At 47.7% G+C, this 19,462-nt stretch overlaps 1 protein-coding gene across 1 annotated transcript in view; it reads left to right on the forward strand.

Moving 5' to 3' along the window:
- The window catches only part of fbn2b (fibrillin 2b), a 563,973-nt gene that overhangs the window by 371,416 nt on the left and 173,095 nt on the right, over positions 1 to 19,462 (forward strand). Inside the window, exons 39-49 of the mRNA XM_070859858.1 lie at positions 617 to 685; positions 768 to 893; positions 4,083 to 4,208; positions 6,097 to 6,246; positions 8,822 to 8,893; positions 9,845 to 9,970; positions 10,097 to 10,222; positions 11,745 to 11,870; positions 12,001 to 12,117; positions 16,662 to 16,790; positions 18,093 to 18,212. Of these exons, the coding sequence (XP_070715959.1) occupies positions 617 to 685; positions 768 to 893; positions 4,083 to 4,208; positions 6,097 to 6,246; positions 8,822 to 8,893; positions 9,845 to 9,970; positions 10,097 to 10,222; positions 11,745 to 11,870; positions 12,001 to 12,117; positions 16,662 to 16,790; positions 18,093 to 18,212 (1,287 nt within the window). The remainder of the gene's footprint in view (positions 1 to 616; positions 686 to 767; positions 894 to 4,082; positions 4,209 to 6,096; positions 6,247 to 8,821; positions 8,894 to 9,844; positions 9,971 to 10,096; positions 10,223 to 11,744; positions 11,871 to 12,000; positions 12,118 to 16,661; positions 16,791 to 18,092; positions 18,213 to 19,462) is intronic.

Here is a 19,462-nt window from a genome sequence, read left to right on the forward strand (position 1 = left end):
AGGATGCTGACATTTTACAGCATCAAGTCCAGCAGCACCAAGCTGACACCTGTCCAGATCCTTCGGTTCTTGCTTCATCCTGGGTTAGTGGTCACAGTAGGTGCACCATAATTGGCCTCAGCGCCCCTGGGTATCTGGTGCCCTGCAATACTTCACTAACCTGTAACCTGCGCCATGCAAGTGTCGCCATCTTCTTAGCAGCGGCTCATCAGGCGAACCTCAGTCTCATACAGTGGGGCTGGCTCGAGGACTGCAGGACCCAGTTTGAGATTAAGGAAAGGTTTGTAAAATGGGTGCCTCCTGTACCATTTAATTTTGCAGTTACTGAAATACCAACTTAGGTTTCTAGGAATGAAGGTAATCATAGTTGAGCAAGGATCATTGTATCGATGCAATAGAGAGGAATAGGAAAGGTTGACAAGAGAGCGAAAACATGGAGGCTGGAGGTAAGCGAGAGATGAAAGGCTGAAGATGAGGTCGAGGTGAGAGAGACAAATTGAAAGTTCGAGTTGTGAGAGAGCTAGAAACGGAAAGGATGATCTATCAGGTGATATGCTTTCTGTTAACTGATATGCTTACATTAAACATTGACTTTTACAACCAAATTCTATTGCAGCTGAATACAAGACTCTGTGTCCAGGAGGGGAAGGTTTCAGACCAAACCCCATCACTGTCATCCTGGAGGGTAAGTCAGCCATTTAACTACAATCCCATTATAAAAAGGGCATGGTGTGGACTGCAGTGTGACTGCTGTTTGTCTTCTGCAGATATCGATGAGTGTCAGGAGTTACCAGGCCTGTGTCAGGGTGGGAACTGCGTTAACACGTTTGGCAGCTTCCAGTGTGAGTGCCCCGCTGGATACTACCTGAACGAGGATACCCGCATCTGTGAAGGTGAGAATGGACTGCTGACCCGACACCCTGGTGTCAGCTTCACACTTCTTGAATCAGGAAGGAGGCTGCAGTTATTGTCGAAATATGTACATCTATCACTTCTAATTTGTTTCTATCTACCATTAACATTAACCCTCGACTGCTCGCTGGTCCAGGGAACCTTCTATCTCCCTGGACTTACTGCTTTGGTTTGTTTTCCTATGGAACTAAATATACCATTTTTAACCAAGAGTAGGAATAAATGGGTCCTTTTCAGAATGACAAGCAGTGACTAGTGGGGTACCGCAAGGTTCAGTGCTGGGACCCCAGCTATTTACAATATACATTTATGATTTAGACGAAGGAATTGAATGTAATATCTCCAAGTTTGTAGATGACACTAAGCTGGGTGGCAGTGTGAGCTGTAAGGAGGATGCTAAGAGGCTGCAGGGTGACTTGGACAGGTTAGGTGAGTGGGCAAATGCATGGCACATGCAGTATAATGTAGATAAATGTAAGGTTATCCACTTTGGTGGCAAAAACAGGAAGGCAGGATATTATCTGAATGGTGACAGATTAGGAAAAGGGGAGGTGCAACGAGACCTGGGTGTCATGGTACATCAGTCATTGAAAGTTGGCATGCAGGTACAGCAGGCAATGAAGAAGGCAAATGACATGTTGGCCTTCATAGTGAGAGGATTTGAGTATAGGAGCAGGGAGGTCTTACTGCTGTTGTACAGGGCCTTGGTGAGGCCATACCTTGAATATTGTGTACAGTTTTGGTCTTCTAATCTGAGGAAGGACATTCTTGCTATTGAGGGAGTGCAGCGAAGGTTCACCAGACTGATTCCCAGGATGGCAGGACTGACAGATGAGGAGAGACTGGATCGACTAGGTTTATATTCATTGGAATTTAGAAGAATGAGAGGGGATTTCATAGAAACATATCAAATTCTGACAGGATTGGACAGGTTAGATGCAGGAAGAATGTTCCCGATGTTGGGGAAGTCCAGAACCAGGGGTCACAGTCTAAGGATAAGGGGTAAGCCATTTAGGACTGAGATGAGGAAAAACTTCTTCACTCAGAGAATTGTGAACCTGTGGAATTCTCTATCACAGAAAGTTGTTGAGGCCAGTTCGTTAGATATATTCAAAAGGGAGTTAGATATGGCCCTTGCAGCTAAAGGGATCAAGGGGTATGGAGAGAAAGCAGGAATGGGGTACTGAAGTTGCATGATCAGCCATGATCATATTGAATGATGGTGCAGGCTCAAAGGGCCGAATGGCCTACTCCTGCACCAATTTTCTATGTTTCTATTTAACTAAAGCTAAAAAATGTGAACACTTTAATCCTGTTGTTCCTATTTCCTACTCGCTTTCCAATCCCTCTCTTCCTATTTCCCCCAATCTCACTCTTTAATCCCACTCACTCTGCTTTCCCTTCTTTCCAATCTCTCTCACACTCTCTTACTCAATCTCTCTGTCTCTCCATTTCTCACTCTATCTCTCTCCCTCCCTCCCCCTTATCTCTCTTCACCAGCTGTCCCTTGTATCCCCCTCTCTACCTATTCTCTGTCATTTTTATTGTCCTAACTTTAATGTTATTTATTTTCATGTAATCTATCTTGTCCTTTTTTAAACTCATTTTCCTAAAATCTTTTACTTGTCTCTTTCTCCTGATTCCCAGCCTCTAGTTGAGAGCAAATTTTGAAAACTGGATTTTTATTCATAGGAGAATAGAACTTCTAATACAGAAACAGGCCATTCAGCCCATCAAGTCCGTGCCAACATATATCTCTCCATGAGCTGCCTAGTCTAATCCCACTCTGCTCCTTGCTCAACGTATCATTTATAGTCTTCATTTTCAAGCCACTTTCTAATTCTCTTAAACAAAGTTATGGACTCTGATTCAACAACAGTTTGTAGCAAAGAATTCCACATTAAAACCACCCTCTGTATAAAGATTTGTTTTTAATCTCTTGAATTCCTTTTATGATTATCGTTACTGTTTGGATGACCAGTGACCACAATCTGTCACTATTTGCCTTATCACAACTTTCCATAAACTTTGAAGAATCGTCTCAGATCACCCCTTAACCTTCTCGGCTCAAGTGAAAAAGCTTGAGCGTCTCAAGTCTGTCTTCATAAACAGTTCTAAAGAATCAGTGCTGAATCTTTTCCATTGATTTTATAGAAAGAAAGAAAGACTTATATTTATATAGCACTTTTCATGACCTCAGGATGTCCCAAAGCTCCTTACAGCAAATGAAGTACTTTTTGAAGTGTAGTCACTGTTGTATTGTAGGAAACGACCAGATCATCTGTTTTTGTTATGTTGATTGAGGGATAAATATTGGCCAGGACTCGGGGAGAACTCTCCTACTCTTCTTCAAAATAGTACCATGGTATCTTTTACGTCCACCTGAGAGAGCAGACAGGATCTCGGTTTAACATCTCATCCGAAAGACAGCACCTCTGACATTGCAGCACTCCCTCAGCACTGCACTGGAGTGTCAGCCTAGGTTTTTGTGTTCAAGTCTCTGGAGTGGGACTTGAACCCACGACATATCCTAATAAGATAGTGTACGTTCAACATATCTTGCTTTTGTATTCTAAAGATTCAGTTGCCTTTTAAGTCCTTACCGACTGGTGCTGCACCTTTAATGGCCTGTGTATCTGCAAACCGAGGACCCTCTGCTCCACCACTCCATTTAAAATCTTAACATTTCAGATGTATTTCCTTTCCCTACAAGTATTTCCAAAATGTATTACTCCATATTTTCTTCATTGAACTGTAGCTGCCACCTATGTGCCCATCCCACTGTCTTCCTGCAGTCCTTCACAATCATCTTCATTTTGCAATACACCGCCACCCACAATTTGTTGTCATCAGCACATTGCAACAGTGGTCTCTCAATTCCCAAATCCAAATCACTTCTATATAAAGTAAACAAGAGCAGCCTGTGGAATATCAGTTCCAAGAAACATCCTTTTACCCTAAACCCATTACTTTCTGCCCTCCAAACATCTCTCTATCCACTTGGCCACATTCTACTTAACGTTTACCAATTGTCTCTTATGTTGTACCTTATCAAATGCTTTTTTGAAAATCCACATATATCACATTCACTTCATTTCCTTCACCTGTCCTCTCTGTGTTGTCCTTTGTTAATGGGATTTAATTAATGTTAATGGGATCTCTTTATTCAGATATCGATGAGTGCACCACTCACATTGGAATCTGTGGACCTGGAACATGCTACAACACTCTGGGCAACTATACCTGTGTCTGCCCTCCAGAGTACATGCAGGTCAACGGAGGAAACAACTGTATGGGTAAGAGGCTGGCATTCAGCACAGTGCCCGGTGCGCAGATATACATGGAGGCTGTGATGAGATACATGGAAAACTCATGATAACTCACAAGAATCAAAGCTACGAGGGAGTGTGGGTCAGCTTAATGCTGGGGACATTAATGGCATATTCAGAATGTAATTCAAAACAACTGTGGAGTTAAGAATGTTACCCAGAATTTATACCGTACAATACATTGTATTCAAGTGCTAATACAGGTACTGCATAGTGTAAAAGTAGGACAATGTCTCCATAATCCACCAGACTTCTTCAGTGGAGAGTGTCCTCGACAATGTAACAAATCCAGACCCACAGAAACCTTTGTAGATCATAAACACAAGCTGACCACATCTCTTTATCCTAAAGAAATCAGCCCACTATTTACACTTAATGAAAATCAATATGAAAAGGACAGCCTGTAATTTTACACGGGTATCACAGACCTTGTGTGTGATGCACACTTTGCCTATGTATGTAATGATTTATGTGTATAATGGACACTCCTGTATGGTGCTCATTCCTATATAGCTGACACTCCCATGCAGCTTTCGCTTATATGTAGCACTCAGTCCTATATAGTGCTCATTTACATATAGCAGGCACATCTATAACATTCACTTATACATAGCACTTACTCCTATATAGTGGTCAATTATATGTAGCAACCACTCCCATATACTGCTCACTCATCCACAGCATTCACTTATAGAAAGCAAGCACTCCATTACAGCACTCCACTATAGCAATCACTTATAAAGCACTCGCTCCTATATAGCTCTCACTGCTATATAGTCGACATTCCTATATAGCATTCACTTACATATATAGCACTCACTCCAATATGGTGCTATTAATATTTATAAGGTAATCCTATATGTCAGACAGTCCTAAATAATGCACACTCGTATATATCCTTCACTTATAACGGGCACTCCTATTTAGCGGGCACTAATATATGGCTGTCATTTTTGTACAACCCCATTTATATATAGCATGTACCTCAGTCTTGTGTAATGATTTTCTACCATAAAAATATTGTAGGACAGGATTTCCTCTCTCTTTCTGCCCAATGTTACATGGATCTGGAGAGGAAAGTCAGGCAGAGAGCCACCGACTGCCCTTACCGTCAAGGCATCGCATTTTAAATGAACGCAACTGACGGTAAGAAGTCGGAAGCAATGGAGGGTGCAGGCAATGCCGGGAGGTCCTGGCGCACACGGCTCCTGTGGTGTGAGATCAGGGGACGAGGGATTAAACGATAAAGCCCCCTCCTGTGGTTGACTGTACAGCCCCCGTGCCATACACAAACTCGTAGTCAAAGCCCTACCTCAGCTGACCTGGAGGCTGTCGGCCTCGTTACACAGTAACCCAAGGCCTGCCATAGCGGTTCTCCCCCTCCCCCGCCCCAAGCCAGACTCCCTGACAATCCCAGCAATAGCCCACCAAGAATATTTCAGCAAGCCTGACCTCAGGAAGTGGTTGGGTGGGGGGAGGGCCACTAAGACGATAACAATCTGTATTTATAATGTAATAAAATGCCCCAAGGCACTTCACAGGAGCGTTATCGAATGAAATTTGACACCAAGCCACATAAAGTGATATTAGGACAGGTGACCAAAAGCTTGTTCAAAGAATAAGATTTTAAGAAGCGTCTTAAAGGAGTAAAGAGAGAGATGGAAGATTTAGGGATGGAATCTGCACCCCACATCTTTTATGTGAAAATCACTGTTATCCCTTTCTTTGTCCAAATTTGCAGAGATATCATACTTGGGAAGCAGATGGGATTTTCGGTGTAAGTGGTGTGATTTGTAAGGTGCAGGCTGAGAGCAGCAGGCGGGTTTTATCAAACTTCTGTTCTGCTTTGTAACAGATATGAGAAAGAGTGTCTGCTACCGTAACTTCAACGACACATGTGAGAACGAGCTCTCCTTCAACATGACCAAGAAGATGTGCTGCTGCTCGTACAATGTGGGCAAGGGATGGAACAAGCCGTGTGAACCCTGCCCGACCCCGGCCACATGTGAGTCAGTGGCAAGTGATGGGTCATGGATGGGTGGGGGGGAGGAATTGTAATTTATATTTTCATGAAAAGCTGCAATGGGATTCTAGACTAAGGTTTCCCAGTTAATCTTACCTTGATAATGCTGAGGACGGAGAGGGTGAGTGCTGAGGACGGAGAGGGTGAGTGCTGAGGACGGAGAGGGTGAGTGCTGAGGACGGAGAGGGTGAGTGCTGTGGACGGAGAGGGTGAGTGCTGAGGACGGAGAGGGTGAGTGCTGAGGACGGAGAGGGTGAGTGCTGAGGACGGAGAGGGTGAGTGCTGAGGACGGAGAGGGTCAGTGCTGAGGACGGAGAGGGTGAGTGCTGAGGACGGAGAGGGTGAGTGCTGAGGACGGGGAGGGTGAGTGCTGAGGACGGAGAGGGTGAGTGCTGTGGACGGAGAGGGTGAGTGCTGAGGACGGAGAGGGTGAGTGCTGAGGACGGAGAGGGTGAGTGCTGAGGACGGAGAGGGTGAGTGCTGAGGACGGAGAGGGTGAGTGCTGAGGACGGAGAGGGTGAGTGGGTGAGTGCTGAGGATGGAGAGGGTGAGTGCTGTGGATGGAGAGGGTGAGTGCTGAGGACGGAGAGGGTGAGTGCTGAGGACGGAGAGGGTGAGTGCTGAGGACGGAGAGGGTGAGTGCTGAGGACGGAGAGGGTGAGTGCTGAGGACGGAGAGGGTGAGTGCTGAGGACGGAGAGGGTGAGTGCTGAGGACGGAGAGGGTGAGTGCTGAGGACGGAGAGGGTGAGTGCTGAGGACGGAGAGGGTGAGTGCTGTGGACGGAGAGGGTGAGTGCTGAGGACGGAGAGGGTGAGTGGATGAGTGCTGAGGATGGAGAGGGTGAGTGCTGTGGACGGAGAGGGTGAGTGCTGTGGACGGAGAGGGTGAGTGCTGAGGACGGAGAGGGTGAGTGCTGAGGACGGAGAGGGTGAGTGCTGTGGACGGAGAGGGTGAGTGCTGAGGACGGAGAGGGTGAGTGCTGAGGACGGAGAGGGTGAGTGCTGAGGACGTAGAGGGTGAGTGCTGAGGACGGAGAGGGTGAGTGCTGAGGACGGAGAGGGTGAGTGCTGAGGACGGAGAGGGTGAGTGCTGAGGACGGAGAGGGTGAGTGCTGAGGACGGAGAGGGTGAGTGCTGTGGATGGAGAGGGTGAGTGCTGTGGATGGAGAGGGTCAGTGCTGAGGACGGAGAGGGTGAGTGCTGAGGACGTAGAGGGTGAGTGCTGAGGACGGAGAGGGTGAGTGCTGTGGACGGAGAGGGTGAGTGCTGTGGATGGAGAGGGTCAGTGCTGAGGACGGAGAGGGTGAGTGCTGAGGACGTAGAGGGTGAGTGCTGAGGACGGAGAGGGTGAGTGCTGAGGACAGAGAGGGTGAGTGCTGAGGACGGAGAGGGTGAGTGCTGAGGACGGAGAGGGTCAGTGCTGTGGACGGAGAGGGTGAGTGCTGTGGACGGAGAGGGTGAGTGCTGAGGACGGAGAGGGTGAGTGCTGAGGACGGAGAGGGTGAGTGCTGAGGACGTAGAGGGTGAGTGCTGAGGACGGAGAGGGTGAGTGCTGAGGACGGAGAGGGTGAGTGCTGAGGACAGAGAGGGTGAGTGCTGAGGACGGAGAGGGTGAGTGCTGAGGACGGAGAGGGTGAGTGCTGTGGATGGAGAGGGTGAGTGCTGTGGATGGAGAGGGTCAGTGCTGAGGACGGAGAGGGTGAGTGCTGAGGACGTAGAGGGTGAGTGCTGAGGACGGAGAGGGTGAGTGCTGTGGACGGAGAGGGTGAGTGCTGTGGATGGAGAGGGTCAGTGCTGAGGACGGAGAGGGTGAGTGCTGAGGACGTAGAGGGTGAGTGCTGAGGACGGAGAGGGTGAGTGCTGAGGACAGAGAGGGTGAGTGCTGAGGACGGAGAGGGTGAGTGCTGAGGACGGAGAGGGTCAGTGCTGTGGACGGAGAGGGTGAGTGCTGAGGACGGAGAGGGTGAGTGCTGAGGACGGAGAGGGTGAGTGCTGAGGACGGAGAGGGTGAATGCTGAGGACGGAGAGGGTGAGTGCTGAGGACGGAGAGGGTGAGTGCTGAGGACGGAGAGGGTGAGTGCTGAGGACGGAGAGGGTGAGTGCTGAGGACGGAGAGGGTGAGTGCTGAGGACGGAGAGGGTGAGTGCTGAGGACGGAGAGGGTGAGTGCTGAGGACGGAGAGGGTGAGTGCTGAGGACGGAGAGGGTGAGTGCTGAGGACGGAGAGGGTGAGTGCTGTGGACGGAGAGGGTGAGTGCTGAGGACGGAGAGGGTGAGTGCTGAGGACGGAGAGGGTCAGTGCTGTGGACGGAGAGGGTCAGTATTATGATAAATGACGGTGATGACTCTTAGTGATGACGCTATTTGGGATAAAATGATGACTGTGGGTGAGGTGTGATGATGGTACCTAAAGTTAAATGATGATTTTGAACTGACTATAATGGTTGCCTTTATGAGCCAAAGTGCAGACTGTACGAGATGAAGCAATAACTGGACACTGACTGTAAGTGATGATGTGTATACAGTAAAATGATGACCGACTGAACCTTCTCTTCCAGCTCAGTACCAGCTCCTGTGTGGGAATCAGGCTCCCGGCTTCATCATTGACATCCATACTGGCAAACCAGTTGGTGAGTGTCCACAGCTTTCTACTCGCTGACTGTAACAGGGGAGGTCAGGAAAAATGAACGCTGAAATAAATTCTAACCAGGCACTAAACGTAACTGTGCCAGGAAACTTTACAGTGAATCTTGTCTGTCGACAGGTGCAGTGCAGACTGAGCAAGTTAAAACACCAATCAATTCCACTTTGTCTGTTAGGGGAGCGTAGGAATCCTGCCCCTCCTTGCCTCACTCTTTCTCTTTGTTCATTCTTGATGTCCTCTCACCTGCATTGTTCCTCTTTACAGAGCGAGGAGGGTACAATGTGGGAGTCTATGACCAGTGGGCTTTGGGCTGATGCCCGTGGTATTGGGACAGTGTCAGTTAGATATTTATAAAACCCACCTCCTGCACAAAACTCGTTATCTGCAGCCTGGTCATGGGTCCCTCCATTTTCAGTCGAGTTTAATTCACGTATTGAAATAATACACATAAAATGGAACTTTAAATTATCCCTTAGGTGCTCTACCCAACCAATCCAAATGTAGTCAACAAAATATTTCTGAATGTTGAACATGATTATATTAATACAAAAAGATAGATCAGCGCAAAAATAAACTCTTTCTCACTATCTCCTTGGTAACCAATTGGGAGACCTTTATAAGCCTCTTCAGTTATTCCCTTTGATCAATGGTCAGGGTGGTTAAATTGGCACATAATTGTTATTGGAAAATTGTTTTTTTCATTAAGAAAACTGTTCTAATTTCAATCAATCTTTCATGAATCTAAAACAGCGATCAGATTACAGACTGGACTGGGCTGAATCATGCAGACTGTCCTGTTTGTGGGCCTATGGGCCTGTTACTGTGGCCTGTCTGGTTTCTGGCCCTGTGGGCCTGGACTCCTGTTACTGCAGGTTTGTACCTGAACAACGTCAGGGATGATTTTCAACTCTAATCCACGTGTCTGTTTCATGTGCAGATATTGACGAGTGTCGGGAGATTCCAGGCATTTGTGCAAATGGTGTCTGTATTAACCAGATTGGTAATTTCCGCTGTGAATGTCCGATGGGATTCAGCTACAACAACGTGTTCCTGATCTGTGAAGGTAAACAGTCGCCTCACTGCTGCACCTTTATAATGAAACATTTTGGATTGTCATAGTTACATCTCGTGGTCTGACATGTTGATGAAGATGAATCAAACCCTGTCTTTGCCTGTTGTTTTGGGGCAGATATCGATGAGTGCACAAACGGGGATAACCTCTGCCAGCGGAATGCGGACTGTATCAACATCCCAGGCAGTTACCGCTGCGAGTGTTCCCCGGGCTTTAAACTCTCACTGAGCGGGGCCTGTGTGGGTGAGTAGTGACAGGATGCGTTGCCCACTGGTTGTCAGTGTTGTCAGTGTTGCAGCTTACGTCAGTCTGCAGCTGTTGTTAAAAGTGCTGCGCGGGCCATATCACTGGGTGTTGAAATGAAGTGTATCATGGCGGACACTGTAGGGAGGTTTGGGCGAGCATCTATTCACATGTCACAAGATAATGATGGATACGGACGGCCATTCAGCCCATCGTAATTCATTTATCAAGAGAGAGGCTACAGTTCCCCCAGTGCTGCACCTAATTATTTTTGAAATCATAACAGGATTTTTGCCTCCACCACTCAAACGGGAAGTTTAGTCTATCGAGGAGTAGGCCAATCAGCCCCTTGAGCCTGTTTCGCCATTCAGTTAGATCATGACTGATCTGTTTCTTAACTCCATCCACTCATCTTGGTTCTGTAACCCTTAATTCCCTTGCCAAACAAAAAAATTATCACTCTCAGTTTTGAAACCTCAGCAGGTTTTTGGGGGGAGAGTTCCCGATTTTGACTGTCCTTTGTGTGAAGGAGTGCTTCCTGGCATCACCCTTGAACAGCCTGGCTCTAATTTTAAGGCTGTGCCCCCTTGTCTGGACTCCCCCACCAGAGGAAATAGTTTCTCTCTATCTGGGGGGGGGGGGGGGGGGGAGGTGAAATGGAACCAGGGCCTCCATTTAAAATCTTACCAGGGCAGTTTTCTGTGTGGAGGGTTTATGGTTGTACACTGGGCTGTGATGTGTTAGTAACTCACAGCAAGTATCTGAGAACACACAGACCAGACCCTTGCATCTTTATATTAATTCTTACATCAAACATTCAAGTGATATAATCAAGATCATGCTTCACCATACAGATCTACCTGTCTACCTGCCCTACGGGTGATGTGTACAGTCCTCATTGTCCTATGGGTAGTGCATACAGACTTTCCTGTCTTGTCGGTGATGTGTACAGACGTCACCATCCCCATGGGTGGTGTGTACAGAGCTCTCTGTCCTATAGGTGATGTGTACAGAGCTCCCTGTCCTGTGGGTGGTGTGTACAGAGCTCCCTGTCCTGTGGGTGGTGTATACAGAGCTCCCTGTCCTGCGGGTGGTGTGTACAGAGCTCCCTGTCCTGTGGGTGGTGTATACAGAGCTCCCTGTCCTGTGGGTGGTGTGTACAGAGCTCCCTGTCCTGTGGGTGGCGTGCACAGAGCTCCCTGTCCTGTGGGTGGTGTGTACAGAGCTCCCTGTCCTGTGGGTGGTGTGTACAGAGCTCCCTCTCCTGTGGGTGGTGTGTACAGAGCTCCTTGTCCTGTGGGTGATGTGTACAGAGTTCCCTGTCCTGTGGGTGGTGTGTACAGAGCTCCCTGTCCTGTGGGTGGTATGTACAGAGCTCCCTGTCCTGTGGGTGGTGTGTACAGAACTCCCTGTCCTGTGGGTGGTGTGTACAGAACTCACTGTCCTGTGGGTGGTGTGTACAGAACTCCCTATTCTACGGATATGGTGTAAAATCCTCACTTCCAATGCCTTTTTTTGACAGATCGTAATGAGTGCCAGGAGATCCCGAATGTCTGTAGCCACGGAGAGTGTATCGACACCGAGGGAAGTTATCGGTGTCTTTGCCACAATGGATTCAAAGCAACGGCCGACCAGACAATGTGCATGGGTAAGGAATCTCCCAATGTCTCCCCATTCACCCACAGAGGCCAATCGGCTCAGTGTGTGAGTGAGATGGTGAGTGACCTGTGTATGTTGTATTGTGAGATGGTGAGTGACCTGTGCGTGTTGTGTTGCAGATATTGATGAGTGCGATCGACAGCCCTGTGGAAATGGAACCTGCAAGAACACGGTTGGATCTTACAACTGCCTCTGCTTCCCTGGCTTTGACCTCACGCACAACAATGACTGCATGGGTAAGGGAAACAGCGTCTGGATAATCCCCAGTAACACTAAACATATTCCAGCCTCACACTGCGGTTCCTCGTTTTGTTTCATATTACTGTAATTATGCAAGTAACCACATATTAAAATTAGCTCGGGACTTTCCTCTCTCTAACCCAGGGACACTAAAGCAAAATTTCATGCACCATCTCTTGACAGGGCTCAGATCAGCGCACACCACAAATGAAACTCAACATCTGCCTGCCCTGTACAGTTTGGTGCCACACGCAGTGCAGGATTACCAACCAAGCCTTTCCATATAAGAATATAAGAAATAGGAACAGGAGTAGACCATACGGCCTCTCGAGCCTGCTCCACCATTCAATAAGATCATGGCTGATCTGATCATGGACTCAGCTCCAATTCCTTGCCTGCTCCCCATAACCCCTTATCCCCTTATCGTTTAAGAAACTGTCTATTTCTGTCTTAAATTTATTCAATGCCCAAGCTTTCACAGCTCTCTGAGGCAGTGAATTCCACAGATTTACAACCCTCTGATAGAAGAAATTTCTCCTCATCTCTGTTTTAAATGGGCGGCCCCTTATTCTAAGATCATACCCTCTAGTTCTAGTCTCCCCCATCAGTGGAAACATCCTCTCTGCATCTACCTTGTCAAGCCCCCTCATAATCTTATACGTTTCGATAAGATCACCTCTCATTCTTCTGAATTCCAATGAGTAGAGGCCCAACCTACTCAACCTTTCCTCATAAGTCAACCCACTCATCCTTGGAATCAACCTAGTGAACCTTCTCTGAACTGCCTCCAAAGCAAGTATATCCTTTCGTAAATATGGAAACCAAAACTGCACTCAGTATTCCAGGTGTTTCATCACCAATACCTTATATAGCTGTAGCAAGACTTCCCTGCTTTTATACTCCATCCCCATTGCAATAAAGGCAAGATACCATTGGCTTTCCTGATCACTTGCTGTACCTGCATACTATCCTTTTGTGTTTCATGCACAAGTACCCCCAGCTCTCGCTGTACTACGGCACTTTGCAATCTTTCTCCATTTAAATAATAACTTGCTCTTTGATTTTTTTCTGCCAAAGTGCATGACCTCACACTTTCCAACATTATACTCCATCTACAAAATTTTTGCCCACTCACTTAGCCTGTTTATGTCCTTTTGCAGATTTTTTGTGTCCTCCTCACACATTGCTTTTCCTCTCATCTTTGTATCGTCAGCAAACTTGGCTACTTTACACTCAGTCCCTTCTTCCATATATTATGTATATGTCACCCATAGTTGTACACTTTAATATATCATTGTATAATTAGCACCATCCTCCCCAGTATAATTAGTACTATCACATCCCCTGTATAATTAGAACCATTCATCCACTACACAATTAGTACTATCACACTGCGCTGGACCAGTATAATTCACAAAAGCAAAATACTGCGGATGCTTGAATCTGGAATAAAAACAGAAAATGCTGGAAATCTCAGCGGATCAGGCAGCATCTGTGGAGAGAAAGCAGAGTTAACCTTTCAGGTCTGTGACTCTTCGTCAGAACTGGAGCGTGTTTGGAAAGAACAGATTCTTAACAAGCACTGAAAGGGGGAGGGGAAGAACAAACAAAAGGGAAGGTCTGTGATAGGGTGGAAGACAGGAGAGATTAGAGAGACAAAAAGGATGATGGCCCAAATTCAAATGTTAATGCCAGGAGTTAGAAAAACATTAGTCAAGATAGGGTGTGAATGGCGGGATAATGACCAGCTGCCATTAGAGACTAGGAGAAAAACATAAAGAAAGAAACAGGCTCTGGTGGCAGGGGTGGGGGTGGGGGGGGGGGGGGGGGGGGGGGGCGGGGGTGAAGGGTAGGGGAAGGGAGCCAAGGATTGGCAGCGGTTACGCTCTGAAATTGTTGAACTCTATTTTGAGTCCAGAAGGCTGTAAAGTGCGTAAACGAAAGATGTGATGCTGTTCATCGAACTTGCATTGAGCTTCGTTGGAACAGTGTAGGAGACCGAGGATGGAGAGGTAAGAGTGGGAGTGGAGTGGAGAATTAAAGTGACAGGCAACCTTAAGCTCAGGGTCACACTTGCAGACTGAACGGAGGTGCTCCATAAAGCAGTCACCCAATCTACACTTGGTCTCCCCAATGTAGAGGAGACCACATTGTGAGCAGCGAATACAGTATACTAAATTGAAAGAAGTACAAGTAAATCGCTGTTTCACTTGGAAGGAGTATTTGGGGCCCGGGATAGTGGGAAGGGAGGAGGTAAAAGGACAGGTGTTGCATCTCCTGCGTTTGCACGGAAAGGTGCCGTGGGAAGGGAAGGGGGTGCTGGGGGTGACTGCGGAGTGGACCAGGGTGTCACGGAGGGAGCGGTCCCTTCGGAATGCTGAGAGGGGGGGGAAGATGTGATTGGTGGTGGCATCACGCTGGAGGTGGCGGAAATGGCGGAGGATGATCCTTTGAACATGGCGGCTAGTGGGGTGCAAGTTGAGGACAAGGGGAACCCTGTCATGGTTCTGAGAGGGAGGGGATCCAGTATAATTCAAACCATCTCGCTCTCTGTATAACAGTGCAGGACACCAAGAGAAAGCCCCAGTCCCACAGTGCAGGACACCAGGTGAGAGGGCTAGTCCCACAGTGCAGGACACCAGGTGAGAGGGCTAGTCCCACAGTGCAGGACACCAGGTGAGAGGACTAGTCCCACAGTGCAGGACACCAGGTGAGAGGACTAGTCCCACAGTGCAGGACACCAGGTGAGAGGGCTAGTCCCACAGTGCAGGACACCAGGTGAGAGGGCTAGTCCCACAGTGCAGGACACCAGGTGGGAGGACTAGTCCCACAGTGCAGGACACCAAGTGAGAGGGCTAGTCCCACAGTGCAGCACACCAGGTGGGAGGACTAGTCCCACAGTGCAGGACACCAGGTGAGAGGACTAGTCCCACAGTGCAGGACACCAGGTGAGAGGACTAGTCCCACAGTGCAAGACACCAGGTGAGAGAGCTAGTCCCACAGTGCAGCACACCAGCAAGGTTGGAAAGAGCGGGAGAGGAGGTGCAGTAAGTCAGGAAGTTGTGGTTAGGTGGGTTGGATTTTTAGCTTTTAAGATTTCAGGGCGGTAATGGCGGTGGGGCGATCCTGATACAGCCTGGAAAAAGTTTGCGCCCTCGTCTGCAAAATTCAGCAAAAAATGAGGTTCCATAACCTAGGGGCGCAAAATTAGGCGTTACACAAGGAAGCTTTTGTGCCCGAGCCGAAAGTCACAGCATTAAATAAGTTTTGTTGATTTAAGGAACTTCATTGTTGTTTAGTGCCCTGCAACATAACGTTGTATATTGTATGGTTTTATTTTGGTGGGGGGAGTTTTTGTGACTTTGTTACAGTAAAATATATGATTCATCCTTTGCCATTGGTGTCTTGTGCATCATTCCAACGTCCACCGGAGATGTGCCTTTATGGGGGCACATAGTGTGTCCAGTATTAGCTCCATCCCTCAGTTTCCTCCATTATGAGCTGGCGATGTGCGACTCTTGGTCCGGCAGCATCTCCACGCTGCCTCCCCCGTGGATGGTGTGGCTATCCAATGGGGGCCTCGTCAGGCTCCTCTTCATCATCCTCCTCCTCCAGAGGTGGGCCTGCAATCCCCACTGGCAATGCCTGGCCCCTCATGATGGCCAAGCTGTGCAACATGCAGCACATCACAGTGAATTCAGATACCTGTTGAGGGGTGTATTGAAGGCTGCCTCCAGAGTGATCCAGGCATCGGTCTGCTTTTCAGAAACACAGCCTTCTCACACACTGCTCCTCAGAGAGCTGGCGATATGAGCGTTGGTACCTCTAAACCTGTGGGGGGTAAGCCCTCCTCCCCAAATGTCTTCAGCTTCTCCTCATCCATGGGCCGACATGGCCAAGAGCCCTTTGTCTTGCTTAACGCCACCTGGCAATAGCATGCAGCATGATGTGCTGGTAAACTAGTATTGCCCCCATTAAATTTTCTCACTAACCTTGTAAGGACACTGTAATAGCAGATAAAAGTGCCGTTTGCAAGTCGGAGCTTCACGCAGCGTGCTATGTGCAACCATTGCAGTCAATGTGACCTGCAATGTAGGAACTTCATCCCTCCAGTTAAATACACTGCCAATACCGCCTACTGCACCCTGGGAACACCAGTTTGTTCAGACGTTTCCTGGGCGAGTGTTGAATGAGGCGTTAGGGCGATAGCGGAGTGTTGCACGACGATTGATGTCATGAGCTAGTGAAACTAGAGGGCGGGGTGGTAAGTTTTTGCGCTGCTGCAAACCTTAAGCCGAATTTGCCCGCCCTAATGCCGAGAAACATCATTTACCGCCCCGCTGGGGCGCTAATAGAGGCACAAACAAGCTGAAAATCCAGCCCTATGTTTTTTCTAAGTTGGTTATGTTATTTATCATTTATATATTCTGGTTCATGCAGCAATATTTTCTTTCCTGCATCTGCACAGTTTTAGAATCAGTTAAAAATCTCCAAAGTCCAGATTCTTCAAGCAGAATGACCTTGTATTTCCTCTTTATAGATATCGATGAGTGCTCGACTCTGATTGGCCAGGTCTGTAGAAACGGGCAATGTATAAACAGCATCGGGTCCTTCCAGTGCTTGTGTCAGGATGGCTATGAGCTGCCGCCCGATGGGAAGAATTGTGTTGGTGAGTGAGCGAGGTTTTGGTCTGTCTGAACCCTCATCGGTCGAGTTTTATGTCTGCCAGATCCGCATGTGGCACCTTCTAAAGACCCCTCACAAAGCATACATGTGAGATCCTCTACAGATCTCAACTGATCCCTTTCATTCTCCACATTATGGATGCAGCAAACCCATTGATGCACCTGAGAGATACACACACACTTACATGGTTTCCAGCACAGCCTGATGTTTATCAGTAGCAAATATTCTCAGTAGGGCAGGCACGATCCTGCTGCCTATCACTGTACCTGCGGCCCATTCAATCGCTGGATCACACTGAGCTACAGCACAGAAAGCCCAGTGCGGACCATTGCAGGGACAGCTGTCACTTGGCATGTCAGTTCAGTCCCTTTTCCAGCTAGCTTTCCTCTTCTGGAAAATATATCAAATAATGTTTTGTCCTCAGCTATTCAGACCAGCTGTATATATTTAACTTTTGCCCCAAAAAATCTGTTCAACGAGCATCAGGAATAGGGGTATCAGGGGGATGAAAATATTTAAGAACGTGGGTACAAGATGGATTAAATTTGATGGTGTGTGGGTACGAGATGATTACATTTGATGGAGTGTGGGTACGAGATGGTTAAATTGGATGGAGTGTGGGTACAAGATGGGTTAAATTTGATGGAGTACAAGATGATTACATTTGATGAGGGGTGAGGGTATGAGATGAATGGTCTTCGATAGCCATGTGGCCTTTACTTGTCCTTGAGTTTTTCTAATGTCTTATCCTATAATTGCGCAGGTATATCCAACCTTGGCATTTGGGAAACCAGGTGGATTAAAGCCTCGCTTAATGACCCTAATAGAGTGCCCTGCTGAGACATCTGTGGGATAAAGTATAAACCTGTAGGATTTTATGCAGAAAACTTTGTGGCTGAGAGTTTGCCAGAGTCAGTGAGGTGGTTTTCTGTACTAAAATGGTGAAGAAAGGAAATGAATACAAAGCTGGTAAATGTTCAGTATTCCCACCCTGTTAAGTCCAGTGTTATCATAGACAGGACATAAGAACATAAGAACATAAGAAATAGGAGCAGGTGTAGGCCATATGGCCCCTCGAGCCTGCTCCGCCATTCAATAAGATCATGGCTGATCTGTGGGATAAATCCATTGAAGCATTTAAATTATTTTGCATGTGTTTAATGTGGTGTAATAATTCCCTGTATTTCTTAAAGAAACAGTCAAAGGGATGCTGCTCGATTGCCTTCCAGTGTTTGTTCTCTAACTTTAGCTCTGATCTCATCTCCGCTCTTTGCCTCCTCTTTAGATATCAATGAATGCATCAGCTACCCTGGCACCTGTGCCCCTGGGACCTGCCAGAACTTAGATGGTTCCTTCCGGTGTATCTGTCCTCCTGGGTACGAAGTGCAGAATGACCACTGCATCGGTAAATAGAAAGAAATGGAAGAATGCTGGGTTACGGTCGTGTAGACGAAGGACACTGACCAGTTCCCCATTAGCGGGGTAGACGCTGTGTAGCGAAGGCAGCAAATCCTGAAGCATGGCCCTTTGTGCTGACTCTAAGAGGCCTGGGTGACATGGTTCATTGAGCAGTGTAGCAAGCTTGTTTTTTCTTGAACAATGCAAGGATGAGGAATCCCAGGTCTTACACTTTTATCCCCCTAGTGCAATTTAAGCCAAGAATACTGTGTGAATTGATAGTGTTGAGTTATTTAAATTAGCTAGCCACATTCGTGACCAAAGATTAAAATAATTTTTACTTTTTTTTTGGAAAGATTTTTCCTCACCCTGTTTACCCCTCCTCGTCTGTAGGTGCTAACTCTTGCTGGGGAACGGTTTGCTGGGTGCTGAGTTTCAATGGACAAGAGTTCTTTGGGTGCTGACCCTCTGAGATATGGGGTCCACAGACAAGGACCCTCCCTGTGATATGGGGTCCACAGGCCCTGACACTCTGTGATACGGGGTCCACAGGCACCGACCCTCCCTGTGATATGGGGTCCACAGGCCCTGACCCTCCCTGTGATATGGGGTCCACAGGCCCTGACACTCTGTGATATGGGGTCCACAGACCCTGACCCTCCCTGCGATACGGGGTCCACAGGCCCTGACCCTTCCTGTGATATGGGGTCCACAGGCCCTGACCCTCCCTGTGATATGGGGTCCACAGGCCCTGACCCTCCTGTGATATGGGGTCCACAGGCCCTGACCCTCCCTGTTATACGGGGTCCACAGGCCCTGACCCTCCCTGTGATATGGGGTCCACAGGCCCTGACCCTCCCTGTGATATGGGGTCCACAGGCCCTGACCCTCCCTGTGATATGGGGTTCACAGGCCCTGACACTCCCTGTGATATGGGGTCCACAGGCCCTGACCCTCCCTGTGATACGGGGTCCACAGGCCCTGACACTCTGTGATATGTAACACTACTGAACCAATGCAGTCCTCGCCCAACCTCCATGCACCTGATTTATAGCAGAGGTCACTGGGCAGGAAGTGTGTGCAAGGAGTGATTGCAATTGTACAAATACGATGATTAGCTTCCTAGAGATCAGAACATATGAATTGTTTCTGGCCAACATTGTTCAGCACATGAGGACACAGCGGATTAATTGTTAAGCTGCTTTCATTATAATTTAGTCTCTGTTGCAATTCATAAATTGGATGAAAGCAGTGAAG

Source organism: Pristiophorus japonicus, chromosome 18 (assembly GCF_044704955.1).
Source record: "Pristiophorus japonicus isolate sPriJap1 chromosome 18, sPriJap1.hap1, whole genome shotgun sequence".
Classification (NCBI taxonomy): Eukaryota; Metazoa; Chordata; class Chondrichthyes; family Pristiophoridae; genus Pristiophorus; species Pristiophorus japonicus.